Below are 15,345 nucleotides of genomic sequence, written 5' to 3'. Positions count from 1 at the left end.
GGTTCAAACATAACATTTCTATAACATGCCCATTGGTCTGTGTACAGCCAAGGAGCACCACACATTCCCAAACTGTTCCCCCTGTGTCAAGAATTGTGTTCTTTTCAACCTTTGTTGGCTCCGCCCTTGCTTATCACTTTCTCAGTTGGTCTGTCTTTGGCTTCTCTGGCCTTTATCTCCACCCTCATGCACTGCTTCACTCAGTTTGCGCTCTTCTGCACATGAATCACCTGCCAGCACTGTCTTTGTCTCTGCCAGTTGCTTGCCACAGTCGAACCTCCTCAGTCTTTTCTTTGCTCAGCAGCCCCTATGCTGATCTCCAACCACATCTCTAACTCGTTGTGTGTGTGTGAAGTGTCCATCTGCTGTGCCACCTTTAAAGGTTCCAGGTTCAAATCCCACAACGCTATGGGCCTCACTCCCACCACTGTTGCTCATCTTTGCCTTCTCCACTCTGTGCCTCTTTAGTCCCCTTCATCATTCACCACAACTCGTGCAATAATAGGTTTATAACCAACCGTGCACTCGCAGGCATCAGCCATCTCCTTACTCTGTGTAGTCTTCTCCAGTTCTGATGTCACTCTGCCAGCTGTGACCTTGCAACTTCGACCCCACCAGAAAGGCTTATTTTTACTTAATTAAATTAACACTATCATACCATGTTTTTCAAATCTTCATTTTCCCTACTGCTTCTAAAGGCACTTGCTGATGGATTTCTGACATAGGGCAGTCCACATAGCGCAGTATGTTCAATAATTTGAGGGGATTATAGGATCCTTACCAAAATACCAGTATTCTGCTGTCTTACTAAGCCACCCCCATGCTTTAAATTTAATTGTAGAAAGATTTGTAATCATGTGTGTAATATCAGTGCTGGGGGATACGTAGAAAATCACTAGTGTGGGGGGAGCGGAGTTTGCCTGGTCCTAAGATGGCCGCTCGTTAAGAAAGCTCCGTTAACCGCCTTATCGATCTGGCAATAATCCGCCTCACTCTCGGGGAAAATTGCACAGAAAGCAGCGCCCTCAATACAACCGGGAAAGCACTCTCCAATGATGCCAAGAATAGCCTGAAGGACTCCGCAGGCGAGCAGTAGAGGAGCCTCCGACTGTCGGCCTAGCATTGCACGGAGCTGAGCTGCCGGGGAACTATTCTGAACTGGGCCTGAGCTGGGATATCACCTGAACGACAGTACCCGGGGGAAGATAAGTTGACTGTGTCCCCCTGCCGGTACTCTCCAAAGTGTGCCACAGTATGTTGTCTGCGATCGTAAAGGGTGCTGGTTTGAGCACTCCCGGAGGGGACTTGCTTTGCCGAGGCCTACCGGGGGCTAATTGTGGTGCAGGGCCACGACCGCACTTGCTTCCGTGTCCTGCAGTCTCACCTGGCTGATTGGTCAACGAGGGAACAATACAGCGTGGACATGCGGCTCGCACAGAGAGGTCAGTGCACTGGGGCCCTGGGGATGTAGGAGTTACTTTGGGCCTCACCATCTGAGCGCGAATAAACACTTGGAGTAGGCCCTGTGAGCGGAAGCAAACTGGATAAGTGCTGCACCATTGATACACGGAGGCGTTCAAGTGTGATCGGGCCGCCATCCCCAACGCCTAATCACGGTGGTCTGCCATTTTAGGAATTGGAGTACTTTTCCTCTGTTGGGCTGCACAGCTGCCTTCCCCTCGACGGCGATTCGGCCTGACTTGCGACTAGCTCCCAACAGAACAATATAAAGGGAGGTCATTTCTCTTGAGGAACACTAACAGACTTACCTTGAGGTGAAGGTCTGGTGTGAGGGCGCAATTACCACTCCACAGGTTAAGAGTTACTGGGTTGAATTGGCTGGTTTGTAATTGGTGGGCACTGCGTCATTATGGGGAAGTTGGACAAGACACAACCCAAGTTGCAATTCGAACAGCGCAAGTCTAGGCATAGGGAGAGGGAGGAGACCACCGTTTCTGCGGCATTGGAATCCGGTGCGGAGCCTAAAGAACATGGGGGAGACATATGACAAATATTGGCGCTGATGCAGAAAAGCTTATCAACGGTTGATGGAAAAATTGACTCATTATCCTATAGAATGGGCAGCATGCCGAGAGGCTAGACAAGCACTCGGAACTTCCGGACATGGCCGAACGCCGGGTATCTGAGGTGGAGGAAGCCCAAACAGATACGGACAACATATAAAGGCAAATGGGGAAATCATAGCGGCACTGCAAGATAAAACAGAGGATTTGGAAGCCAGGTCCAGGCGCAGCATTCTACGCATTATTGGTCTTCCTGAGTCCACTGCAACAGGAAATATGGAGATATTCGTGGAGAAGCTGCTTACCACCTTGCTAGGTAGAGATAGTTTTTCAGCCATGTTCGTTGTGAAACGCGCACATTGCTCTCTGCCCCTCCGAGAACAGTGATAGCAAAACTACTCAACTATAGGGACAGAGATGCTGCATTGAAAAAAGCTAGAGAACTGGGCAATCTGAACTTTGAGGAATGATCACTAGCTGTTTCCAGACTTCATGATGAAGGTTCAGGAGGCGAGAAGATAGTTTGCACCGATGAAACCTAGATCAAGGAAACAAAACATGGAGTACGCAATGCTATATCCGGCAAAGCTGAAAGTGATGAACGGCAAAGACAAAATCTTTTCGGACCCCAAGGCCCTCCAAAAGGCCCTCAAGGAGTTAGGCAAGTCAGACACACTGAGAAATGGTACGGGCGAGACAGATCGGCCTCACTGCTCCAACGAGATCTGGATGAAAATGATTAGGTACGGCGCAGTGTCTCTGGCTCTTTCTCCCTGATCCGTCAAAGAAGGCTATAGATAAAGGCAATTTGGTGTTGTGTATTGGGAGGTCTACGACTGCAATCCAATTGAGTGGTACGTTTGAAGGGGAGCTGGAATACTGGCTGCATAACGAGAGCTAACTGTGACGTATGTCAGCTTAAGCAATCCTGGAGCCTGTTGCTTTGATTCCGACACCCTCACAAGAGAGGAATTCTGCACATATAGACTTTTTCCATGGACCTTTGGGAGGGTTGCACACCCCTCAGAGTGACTTACACTATAGACAGGCGGGGGGGGGGGGCTGTGTTGGCAATTGTTGGTGCGTTCGCCAGTAATATCCACCCCCATGTGTTACAAACTGTATGGTTAACAACTAAAAACGTTTTTCTATGTATAATTGCTATTGTTTAAATGAATGCAATGTTTAGTATTGGATGGGTGGGTTGCAGACCATCTATGCTCAGTTGGGTAAAGCATGGTGTGGAAAGGGGGTGGGAGGGGGTTTTGTTTTGTTTGCATCTGCATGGTCATTGTGATATTTTCAATCAGATTACTTAGAATAGCGATGACAACCGATGCACTGCGAAAAAGGCACAAATGACAATGCGAAACGGCATGGGCATGGGGCAAACTATGTTTTATAACTTGGAACGTGAGAGGATTGAATGATTTCAGAAAATTGCATACGATTTTGGCTTATCTAAAAAGGCATGGGGTAGACGTCGCATTGCTTCAAGAGACGCATCTAGCGCCCAATAGCAATATGCTCACTAGAAAAAGGCTTTTTGGTGCATATCAGGCTGCTGGGTTCACTTCACATGACCAGGGGCTTCTCACCTGGGTTAACCCAAAATCAGGGCTCTCACTTGATGAGCGGGCAGTTAATCCTAATGGCAGAGAGGCAATATCTAGGTGTTATGGGAAAGGCTTAGATTTACAGGTTGTTTACATATATGGGCCCAATTACGATGACCCTTAGTTTTATAAATCATTATGTGCACATTTGCGTGAAATCTCTTCTCAACCACAACTATTAGGGGGGGGGGGATTTTAACTGTGTATTATACACTCTTCTGAATCGCTCCAGGGGCCCTCCCTGGCGCCCAACAGCGGCTGCTAAAACTATATATGACACAGCTTCACAGCTGGACCTGGCTGATGTTTGGGGAGCCAGGTCTCCTGGGATGGAAGGATACACACAGTATTCTGCCCCCCACGATATCCACACCAGAATTGACTATTGACGATTTTGGGGGCGCTGTTTCCCCGCGTGCGGGAGTGCAAGGTATTACCACGCTCATTCTCTGACCACTCTTCTATAATGTTAGAGGTGGAGGTTCCACCGAGCAGGGCTCCCCCTTTCACATGGAGGTTTCCTCCGTATTCACTTTTTAGACACTTCGTTCAGGGCTGAGCTGGCTACGGCTCTTACAGAATTCTTTGTATTAATATTGGCTCGGTAGAGCACTTAACTGTTTGGGAGACATTTAAGGTGTACATAAGATGGGTGGCAATCAAACATGCAGGAGTTCTTCGGTCCATCAGAGGTAGGATTTCGAGACTCTACAGCCAGCCGGGTAGACTGGAGCGGGAGGCACTGGGCGGGAATAATCCCCAAGTCTCTGAGGCACTGAAGTAAACACTTGAGGAATACCACGAAGAAGCAGATAGTGAAATAAAACACATGGGGAAGTACGCAATTGCTAAAACCTATGGGGAAGGTGATAGACCAGGGTCAGTGTTAGCGGCTCCATCCTGATGCCAAAGAGAATCTGGAGCTGTAGCGGAGTTGCTTCAGGTTGATGGGAGTCTACTGAGAGACCCTATTGAAATTGCAAATCGATTGAGCAGATGCTACAAGAACTTGTATAGTTCCCAAATGGTGCCAGACAATAACACTATATTAGAATACTTAGAGCATGTACAGCTTCCCTGGCTTACTAATGAACATAGTGAATATTTGATAAACCCTCTCCATTCCTCCGAGATTCAGGTGGCATTGAACTCCATGCGAAAGGGGAGTGCCCTGGGTCATGATGGTCTCACAGGGTCCTTTTATACGGTATTCAAAGAGCTGCTGGTCCCACATCTGAACACACTGTTCAAGGAAATAGGGGAGATGGACATATTGCCACTTTCAATGAGGGAGGCGTTAATAGTAACCTTGCTTAAACCGGGAAAGTCTCCACAAGAGTGCTCGTCTTATAGACCTCTTTCTCTCCTCACCGTAGACACTAAAATATTTGCTAAAATCTAGGCTAACAGGCTGGCACCTCTTCTTCTGACCTTTGTTAGTCCACAACAGTCAGCGTTTGCGCCAGGCCCCAGTGTTTGGGGCTATTCAGCATGTCAGACCCGATATTAATGCTGCTGCAGTGTTTTCGGACGTAGAGAAAGCGTTCGATTCTGTAGAATGGGCATTCATGATGGCAGTGCTGGGGAGACTGGGTGTGGGCGAGATCTTTCTTAAACTGGTTTCAGTCCTTTACAATCCGCCAGAATCTAACTTGACCCCGATAATTCGTGGTTTCTGAACTAAAAATAAATTGTAATAAATCTATAATATTTCCATTAACGCCAGTCACAACACCGATTACCTTGGATTTTCCTTTACAATGGTCGTCTGACTCAGTGCAGTATTTAGGGGTGCAAGTACATTTGGACTCGGAATTAGTCATCAGGGAAAATTATGGCAAAGCGATTTCTAAGCTCGAAGAAGCTATTGATAGCTGCCTTCCGTTTTCATTAGTGGGTGGCATTTCCCTGATGAAGATGATTATTCTGCCTAGAATCCTATTCCTCTTTGTTAATATTCTAATGGTAGTCCTGAAATACATTTTCAAGACGCTGCGTGCACTTATTTTAAAACTTGGTTGGGCCGGTAATAGCACGCGCGTTAAAATGGAAACTCTCACATTACCTTACTCCATGGGAGGGCTGGGGGCTCCAGATCTAGAACTTTATTACACATTCGCTCAAAGCTCACGCGCTAATTTCTAGATTCACGGCCTGCACAATCTCCCACTTTTACAAATCGAAAAGGTTGCAGTGGAACCTGACCCTCTCCCACAGTGAAAATCCCAGACTCCCAATAGACAAAATGGAGTACTGGACTCTTATCAACTCGACTGTACATGCATGGCATGATTTACTGAAAAACCAGGCTAGTGCTCTGCTGTATTCCCCCCTTCTGCCAGTGGGGTGGTGTCATTGGCTTCCAATGAGTGCCAAGGGCGGGGTTGTCCAGTCTCTGAGGGCTCTTCACATCCTCACTGTGGGAGACTTATTCGAGAAAGGCAGGGTCTGCACGTGGGAGGAGGTCGCTGCAAATAGACAAGAGCTCACTTCGCTCACACAATTTAATTTTTTTAGGGTCAGGCACGCACTACATGCGCTTCTCGGTAACGACTTCCAGGAGCCTCCAGAGCTCCCCACCTTCTCTTTTCTACTGCGCTCTAAACTTCCTAACAAGCTGGTTTCTAACATATACGATATGTCACAGGATTTTAGACTTAAACAATGTTCCAAAGTTAGGATTGAGTGGCAATTGTATCTTGGGGTGACACTGGACGATAACATGTGGAGGTATTGTTGCGAGGTAACACAGACAGTCTTGTTAAACGGGAGACACAGACTAATACATTTTACGTTCTTAAATAGGGCGTATTGCACACCGGAGAGACTACACAGATATGGCCATAGGGATTCGGATAGCTGTGAACGATGCGGAGAAGACCGAGCCAGTTTTCTGCATACTGCATGGCTATGTCCGCATGTTGCTGATTTTTAGAGACAAATGTTTCAGGAATTAAACGAAATAGCAGGGCTGTGTCTCTCCCCAGATCCGCTGGTTGCTTTATTGGGATATACTAAGCCTCTGAAGAAAGATGTTAGGAAACTAATGTCGCTAGGTTTACTTCTCGCTAAACGCAGAGTTGCGCTGTGTTGGTTGCGGGGGCCAGTCCCCTTAAAGGCACCCTGGGCTAATGACATGCTTTAGTGTAACACACATTCCGAATTATAAAGTGAATTGTTGACCCCACAAAACCGCCCAACAGGTTTCTGGTGTTTGTATAAAAAATATCTAGCTACAAATGTCACTGATGAATTGGGAGAAGACGAGTAGAATTGTTTAGAAGTGGTTCGCCAATGACTACGCAGGACATGCGGTTTAAAAGTAGAGACCTAGGCAGCAGTATAATGGTTTGATAGCAGATCTTAATCCGTAAGGTCAATCCCATTGATAATAGATGTGATGTATAGGTTGGGAACAATTTTACTGCTAGTAGTCATATTTGTGATGTCCATGTAACGTATGCGAAGTGGTAACGCCATATAATCTGATTCTTTTCTGTATGATGTGTATTATGTATTACTGTGAAATGTTCCATAAAAGTCAATAAAAAGAAAAAACAGAAACTACTGATTGATCAATAGCAAGAATTAGTGGGCAGCTTCCTAGCAGTGGAGACAGAGAGTGTTAGCGAACTATGCAAAAAGCGCAGCGCATGCAAAGGCTACCACCCAAATAAGAACACCCAGGGTGGACACACCCGAGAGCTGAACTACACAAATCCCATTTGAACCCATATACAGTGCTGCACTTAACACTGCATGAGGTATACTAAAGCATGACACAGCGTGCACATGTACTTTATACATAACCACTTGGATCAGTTGTAGAAGTTGAATGAAAGTGTAATGACTTGCTTTTTAAGCTCTGAAAATTGGCCCTCACCGGAAATGAATATTTGTAATGTTTATCTGATACCTGGGAAAATGTTCAAGTAAAGATGTTTAAATACATTTGTGTGTGTGTGTGTGTGCGCGTGCATTCTTACTTTTGACTGTTGTCACTGTGTTTAACTCCTCAGAACCTTGATGTGTCTTTCACTTACTGGATTAGTATGCCAGCCAGAGGAAGAAAAATATTATGATGCTGATGTCTTGTTGGGTCAGCTGATGACCAAGCCATGCTAAGAGGTAAGTGTCTGTTTGATGTACAGCACAGGGATGTGGAATAAAAAAAAAATCGACTTGTCACATGGACAAAATGCAGCGCAAATCTACTTGTCTTGAAAAAGGTCTCCTTGTCCCCCCTAATCCGTATAGCTGAAAAAGACAATCAATTATAGATTCCTTACCTAAGAATTACCTCCAGGTGTCAGAATTTTACGCTAGCAAATACCCATGTGCTTCAAAAGGTGGTGTCAGTCGGCTCTACATTCGCCGTTGGCGTCGTGGTCACCGGGATGACGTCGCGCTAGCTACTTGGCAGTCCTCTCTGCGCCGTTCCAGGTCCCAGTCTTCATCCAAGTCTTCACACTCCTCAGTTAAGTCGAAGCACAAGAAGAAGTCGAAGAAGCATCGTCGCTCTTCGACTTCTCCCGTCCGTCAGCCGACGCGACGAGGATTTCGGGTGGTGCTCCTCCCGAGGCTCCACATGCGAAGCCTGAAGGGTTGACTCCGATTTTCCCCCCTTCCAGGGACCCGGAGCGACCCCTGCCCAGCTTTGCCAATATTGCGAAGCGATGCATGTCATCTTTGGGCAGCCCGACTCCGCCGGTGCACCTTCGGGCCCAGCGAAATTGGCTGGGGGCTCTGGGCCTTCGACGCCGGCAGTTCCGGACCCAGGTACCCAGGGTGCCCTTCGATCCAAGCCTGGATCCAGATCGGTGCCGGTTGACCTGATTACACCTCCCCCCGCGCCGATTCCACCGGCTCCACGTCTGCGGCCGATGCCGGTTGTGTCCCCAGCCGGCGTCGACCCCGGCCTCCACCCCGATGTAGACATGAAGCTGAACCGTATTCAACCGATGCCGAATTCGGCGCCGACGGGTACTTTTGTGCCTTTGTTCTACCCTGGCTCTTTTAGACCAGATTGGCAGCTAACGGAAGGTGAGGAGGACTGGGAGGGTTCTGGAGACCCTTTAACTGACCAGTTGGGTTATGTCCTGGACTGGAGAGAGGAACTGGGGGAAGCGAGTGGACTGGATACCTCACCAGACTTTTGCATGTTGTCTCCTCCTTCCGTGGCTATGGAGGAGGAAGCGTTTTACGCAGTGATGTTGCGTAGGGATGACAAGGCTCTCAACCTCGAGCTACCTACGGTGGCAGTCAGGCCTAACCTCCTGACAGAGGTGCTTCAACTGGCAGCGAGCTCTTCGGAGCCCCTGCTACTGTTTAATGAAGCCCTCACTGACATCCTTTTGGGGACCTGGTCCAGGACCAACACAGGGGCTTCTGTGGATAGGATGATTGCCCGACGCCACCGCCCTTCCCCGGGCGACCCCACTTTACTCTCCCAACACCCCACCCCTGAGAGCTTGATGGTCCAAGCCTCCATCTCTACAGGCGCACTCCGTAACCCACCACCTAATAGGGAATCCAAAAATCTGGACCATCTTGGGAAGAAGATGTTTTCTTGCTCAAGCTTGGGACTGCGGTCGGTAAACACTGCATGTCTGTTGGGCCATTAAACTGATTTCTGTCCTTTACACCCACTCTGTGTGGAATACGGTGGCTCAAGTGCTACCCCAGTGCATGGAGGAGGCCCGGGCCATACTCTCCTATGCAGTTGCCGAAGGGAGCGATGCAGCAAAGTTTACCATCCCCTGTGGGCTTTACATCGCTGACTCGCTAGGTAGGACGATTTCCACGTCGGTAACCCTTCAACGCTACGCCTGGTTCAGGTCGACTGGTTTTTCAGGGGATGTCCAATCCACTCTTATGGACATGCCCTTTGATGGCCGTCGCCTATTCGGTGACCAGGCTGACAACGCGTTGGAGCGCTTTAAGGACTCTCGGGCTATGGCCAGGTCCTTGGTCCTCTCCACCACCCGCCCTGCGCAGTCTGCTTTTCGCCCCTTTCGTGGCTACGGAAGAGGTCCCCCGCCACGTCCCGCCCGGAGCCAGAGGCCGACGCAAGCTGTTCAGCTCCTGCGTGGCCGGGGATATGGGAACCACTGCCATGGTTCTGGGGGCCAGCGGGCGGGCCAATCCACCACAGCTCCCTCTGCAGCAGCCTACAACCCCTCCTAGTCCGACTTTTCAGGGCCACCAATCGCCAGTGGGTGGCAGGATTACGCCATCACCTCCTCGACTGGGACAGTAGTAGTTCGTGGTTGCTATTTCCACTACTTTCTGGTGTCCAAGAAGGACAAAGGCCTGTGTCCTATCTTGAATCTCAGGAACGTCAACCGCTTCCTACGGAAGGAGAAGTTCAAAATGTTGACGCTAGCTCAGGTCCGGACTGCCCTCGACCCTGGGGACTGGATGGTAGCGTTGGACATGACATCTGTCAGGCAGCTACGTGGGCATCTCTGCACACATTCACCTGATACTACTGCCTGGACAGTCAAGTTGGGAGAGGCGGCTTCTTTGGCTGTTCTGTTCTCCAGGACTTCCTGGTTTGAACTTAGTTGACACTGCCGAAGTCTGTGATGGTATCTTGGGAGCCCTCCACTAAGACGGTATATGCCTGCAGATGGAACACATTTGTGGCATGGAGCACTGCAAAGGCTGTGGATCCCCTTTCTGCCACTCTTTCTGAGGTTCTCTTGTTCGTCTTTTCTTTGTCCCAGCAGGGCTCTGCTTTGGGCACTCTTAAGGACTATCTCTCAGCCATTTCAGCCTTTCTCAGGCTTCCTGATCAGACTTCTCTTTACAAGTCCCCTGTTTTAAATCTTTTTCCTCCTGTTCCCTTCGTAATGCCTCAGTGGGACTTGAACTTGGTTCTTACCTATCTGATATGTGCCTCTCAGACTTCTTACTTTAAAGACTGCTTTTCTGATTGCCATCACCTCTTCTTGCAGGGTGAGTGAGCTTCAAGCACTTTCTTCCAAGCCTCCCTTTCTGGCTGTTCATCCGGACAAGGTTGTCCTAAGAACTAGACCTTTGTTTCTTCCCAAGGTGGTTACTTCCTTTCACATTGGCCAAACCATCACTTTGCCCACCTTCTTCCCGCCTCTGCATCCTTCTAAAGAGGAATAGAGGCTCCACCGCCTGGATCCAAAATGTGTGCTTTCCTTTCATTTGGATCGCACCAAACAATTCTGGGTGAATGGCCAGCTCTTTGTTGGCTACGTGGGCACCAAGAAAGGTCGGGCTGTGCACAAACGGACCATCTCCAGGTGGGTCGTTTTTTGCATCAAAGCTTGCTACTCTTTGGCAAAGAAGGAGCCTCCAGTGGGACTGCGCTCCCATTCTACCAGGGCGACGGTAGCTACCACTGCTTTTTGACGGGGAATCCCCCTTAATGACATCTGTCAGGCGTGGGCATCTCTGCACACGTTCACGTGACCCTACTGCCTGGACAGCCAAGCCGGGAGAGGCGGCTTCTTTGGTCATTCTGTTCTCCAGGACTTCCTGTGTGAACTTAGTTCGCAGACCCACCTCCGGGGTTGGTATTGCTGGGGTATCTATTCTAAGGTCAGGAATCTATAACTAATTGTCTCTTTCAGATGAACAAGTTACTTACCTTCGGTAACGATATATATGTAAGAGACATAGATTAGTTATAGATTCCTTACCCCCCCACCCATCTTCCCAGTTCTGTGAACTGATTTCCAGGGGATGGGAATCCCTTTCAGGGCCCTAGTTTTTTGCACCAGTGGTCAGTGTCCTGCATGGCTCTGCACTTCTGGCGTGGAATGTCGTGTAAAAGAACTGACGTCAAGGGGCGTGGCCGGGAGCGTCAAGATGGCGGTCGCACTTTAGAAGTGCTTTGGACCCCTCCGTCATCCGCTCCGTATCTGGCCATTAGGAGGAGACCACCTTACCTTTGGACCCGCTTTTCTGTCTGCCGGGGGGCCCTGAGCTCCGTTCAAGTGTGGCAGCGGGAGCCTCTGAGCGCCGGAATCCGTTGCTGTGCCCGTCCCGCCGCACACACAAGATGGCGGCCACACGGCCGTGAGCCTTCCGTCGGCCCCAGGCCTTGAACTGCATTAGCGCCCCAGAGCTACTGACTGTACCGGGGGCGGACTTGCGCGGCTGTGGGCGCTGCGGGGACATCGGAGCTTTCTGCGGCTGGCTCCAAGTGGCACGGGTGCCGCGACTCGCTATTAAAGAGGGCTGGCCCGGGCACGGCCCGGACGGGACGGCCGGCGGCGGCGAGAGGCGCCGAGACTTCACTTCTGGCATACCGGTGCTGCTTCTGAAGCCGGGATTGCCAGCGCCACCTTGCTGCCGCCGGATCTTTGGGAGCTGCCTGCGACACCTCATCCTGCTCTGTGGTCCCGGGTGCCCTGCGCTCTTCTGGTGCTAGTGAGTGGTCGTCGTGAGGGGGGCCGGGGGGCGGCCTGGCGGCACCTGGGCATCACCATCTTCTATTACCTGTGGGCCCACCCGGCTGCGTATCCACGCTCGGCAGCTTTGCCCCGAGCCAGCACCTGCCCCTGGTGTTGTGTTGTGTTGTGGGCTCTCTATGGTCCTTGAGTGCTGTGGGACCTGAACGGGGGGCTGCATCAGCTGTCTCGTGTGGCGCTCTTTGACGACAACCTGTCTCCGTGCTGTCCTTTGCCTCGGACCCCAGGGGGGGTATTGGCAGCACGGGGAGGACCTTGAAGCGGCGGCCACCAGGTCGGGTGGTGGTGTCTTGGTTCCCTGGGCCCATCGCCTTCAACCTTCAGGCCCTGCTGGGGGTTGGCCACTTCCTGCGCACCCTGGTGGGGGGGCCCTTCGGCTGCACGTGTCGGGCAGCGGGCGCCTCTTCCCTCGCCTTTCCTCTTCTGGAGTTGCCAGCCACCATCCGCCCTAGTCCGGGCTCCCGCTGACTCCCTGGAAGGGCGGACCTCCTGCGGCCTGGCGACTTGTGGTGTCCTTCAAGGCCGACCATCCATCTGGCTGGTGAGTGGGGCGCGGGCCTGGGGGTTCGGCTGCACCATCGAGCAGCGGGCTGGGCAGTTGGTACTGGAACCTCCTCCTCTTGCCCCCGCCCAGGTGCCCCAGGTCCTGCACGGCTCCCCCCTGCGGGGCTCGGGGGTGTTTTGCGGGTGCTGTCCCGCAGACACGAGAGCCCACTCCTCCTCAGGGATCTGTCCCCGCAGCGCCGTCACCGACAGCTGGGCGCAGCTTATGGGAAGCGCCGCACCTGGAGTTTATACCCTGACTGCCGGCGGTGCCTCCCGCCTGCTATAATCTTCTCCACTGCCTTGGCGACACGCGGGGGTGCCGGGGCGCCACACCTCACGCTTCACTGCTTTGCGTTCCTTGGACACGGGGTTGGTCTAGCCCACGCACGGACGCCCCCATGGGTTGTTGACCAGCTGGACACTTCCCCCTCCGTCGGGGGGCTTTGTGCCACACCCCCCGGCGCCTTCCTGGAGAGCACGTAACCCTCTTTGGTCCTGCGGACTAGGCTGCGGGGCGCTTGGCTCAGTGGCGGGTCCTGGTCCCCTCGTGCTGCGTTCCCTCTCGGGTTGCCCTCTGGCTCCACTTGCTGGCCCTTCGGACTGGTGCGGATTACTAGGCCTTGTGTGGGGCGTTTAGGGTTTCGTGTCCACCGGCCTGGTCCCCGGACTCCTGGCAGTGGTGGGAGTACCTGGTGGCAATGGGGAGGGACAATTGCCTAATGCCCGCGCCGACCCCCACCCAGACGAAGATGGACCGGTTCACCACCTCCGACCCGGCACTCCCAGGGCAGGCGGTCGGGGCTCCCTCCCCGCCCCAGGACAAGGACCTGAACAAAATCCTTCAGGCCATCAGTGCCTCACAGGCGTCCGTCGAGGAGAAGATTGGAGAAATCAAGGTGGACGTCTCCTTCCTCCGGCAAGACCTCCGCAACGCCACTGGGCGACTCACGGAGGCTGATTCCCGCATATCCACAACGGAGGACGACATCTCACACCTCTGCACCCACACCAAGGAACCGAAGATGCTGAAAATCGTGCCCGCTGCAATAATCTCCGCCTGGTGGGATTTCCCGAGGGGGTTGAGTCGAATCCGGTGGCTGCCTTCGTTGAGGCCTGGTTTACATTATGGATGCCCCGGGACGCTCTCTCCCCCTGGTTCGTGGTTGAGAGAGCCCACCGTTCCCTCGCCCCCAGGCCGCCCCCGGGTGCTCCCGCTCATCATACTGAAAGTCCTCAATTTTAAAGACCGGTATGCCATTCTGCGGGCGCCACAGGCCCACGGTCCTCTCAGGTTCCAGAACCATACCGTTATGGTATTCCCGGACTACACCAGGTATGTGCAAGATCTCCGTCGTTCCTATACGGACGTTAAAAAGAAACTGCGTGCCCTGGGCCTCCAGTACTAGCCTCAGTTCCCTGCGCGCCTCCGAGTCATCTTCCAAAATAAAGCCCAATTCTTTGACACGCCCCAGGCAGCATGGACATGGATGACGGAAGAACGTCCCCTCTGCCTGAGTCGGGACCCTTCTCCGGGCCCCGCGGGCTCTAAACCCATAGGGTCGTGGGCGCCGGTGGCGCACGCACTCTGGCTGGGGGCACCAGGCGCCGGTATCCAGGTCCCCGGGCGCGGCAACCCGTGGACCCTGCGACTCCTCCAACCACTCTGGCTCTCCACGCCGCACCAGGCATCGATCCGTCACCGAGCGGCCGGGGACGTCCCCATTGCCGACCCGGGAGGGTTCCTCTGGGATTGACTCTGACCTCTCCCGCACTCCCACGCTATGAGGTTATACCGTGCTAGGCCTGCTGCTTCTTGGTCCTTGGGTGGGATTCTCTCCTGACGAAGATCTTAAACATTGACGGAGTTTCATGCTCACCTCTTAGATCCACTAGCCGACTCACGGCTCATCCGTCCATATGGAGGGGTCCTCCAAGCAACCAACCCGGCGTTTTAGTTTGGTACTGTTACAATGGGGGGTCGACAGATACTTCCGTTCCAGAAATGTAGGGAGGGAGAGGGGGGAATGTTTGGTATGGGGTTTTTGTTATGCTGTTGTCGTTTGTATTGTTTTCTCATTTCAGCTACCACGGATCACTTCGCACCGACCCATCAGGGGACGGGTGCGATCTTCCTGCCGGTATTCACCCACGCGGAAGCAGGCTCCCACGTGTGCTCCCACATCCTAGTGGGGGTGCACGACCCAGACCCACGCTTCATCCGCCATGACCGACATAAAAATTCCTAGGGCGTCTCTACACGTTTTATCGTGGAATGTAAATGGTCTGTTGGACCGGATTAAGCGCACGGCAGTTCTGTGCTTCGCACAGCGCCTTAACGTGGACGTCCTCTTGCTCCAAGAAACGCACCTGATGGGTAACTGTTGCCCCTTCCTGGCGCGCTACGGGTACGATAGAGTATGGCATTCCGGCTTCTCCAGGGGTTCCTGAGGGGTGGCCATTCTCCTCAAACGTACTCTGCCATTTGTACTCACACAAGTCTTTCATGATCCTCAGGGCTCATCGGTGACGCTTTGTGGCTTGTTGGCCTGCTCTCCCCTCACCCTTATGTCCATCTACTCTCCCCCCTCACTGCTGACAGCTACCCTTAAACACACCGTGGCTCTTCTGAATGACTTGCCCTTGGGGCCCACCGTCATTGGGGGTGACTTTAATGCGGTATCTTTCCTGGCTGTTGATGTGACGGGTCAG

At 52.2% G+C, this 15,345-nt stretch overlaps 1 protein-coding gene across 3 annotated transcripts in view; it reads left to right on the top strand.

Annotated features, from left to right (window-relative positions):
- The window catches only part of LOC146859938 (mucosa-associated lymphoid tissue lymphoma translocation protein 1-like), a 1,299,471-nt gene that overhangs the window by 541,140 nt on the left and 742,986 nt on the right, over window positions 1-15,345 (top strand). For all 3 annotated transcript variants that reach the window (XM_085643681.1, XM_085643683.1, XM_085643682.1), the window contains one exon: window positions 7,660-7,768. In XM_085643681.1, coding sequence (XP_085499807.1) covers window positions 7,759-7,768 — 10 coding nt within the window. In that variant the 5' untranslated portion in view covers window positions 7,660-7,758. The remainder of the gene's footprint in view (window positions 1-7,659; window positions 7,769-15,345) is intronic.

This window comes from Triturus cristatus, chromosome 3_1, assembly GCF_964204655.1.
Source record: "Triturus cristatus chromosome 3_1, aTriCri1.1, whole genome shotgun sequence".
Classification (NCBI taxonomy): Eukaryota; Metazoa; Chordata; class Amphibia; order Caudata; family Salamandridae; genus Triturus; species Triturus cristatus.
This window is presented reverse-complemented; position numbering and strand designations above follow the sequence as displayed.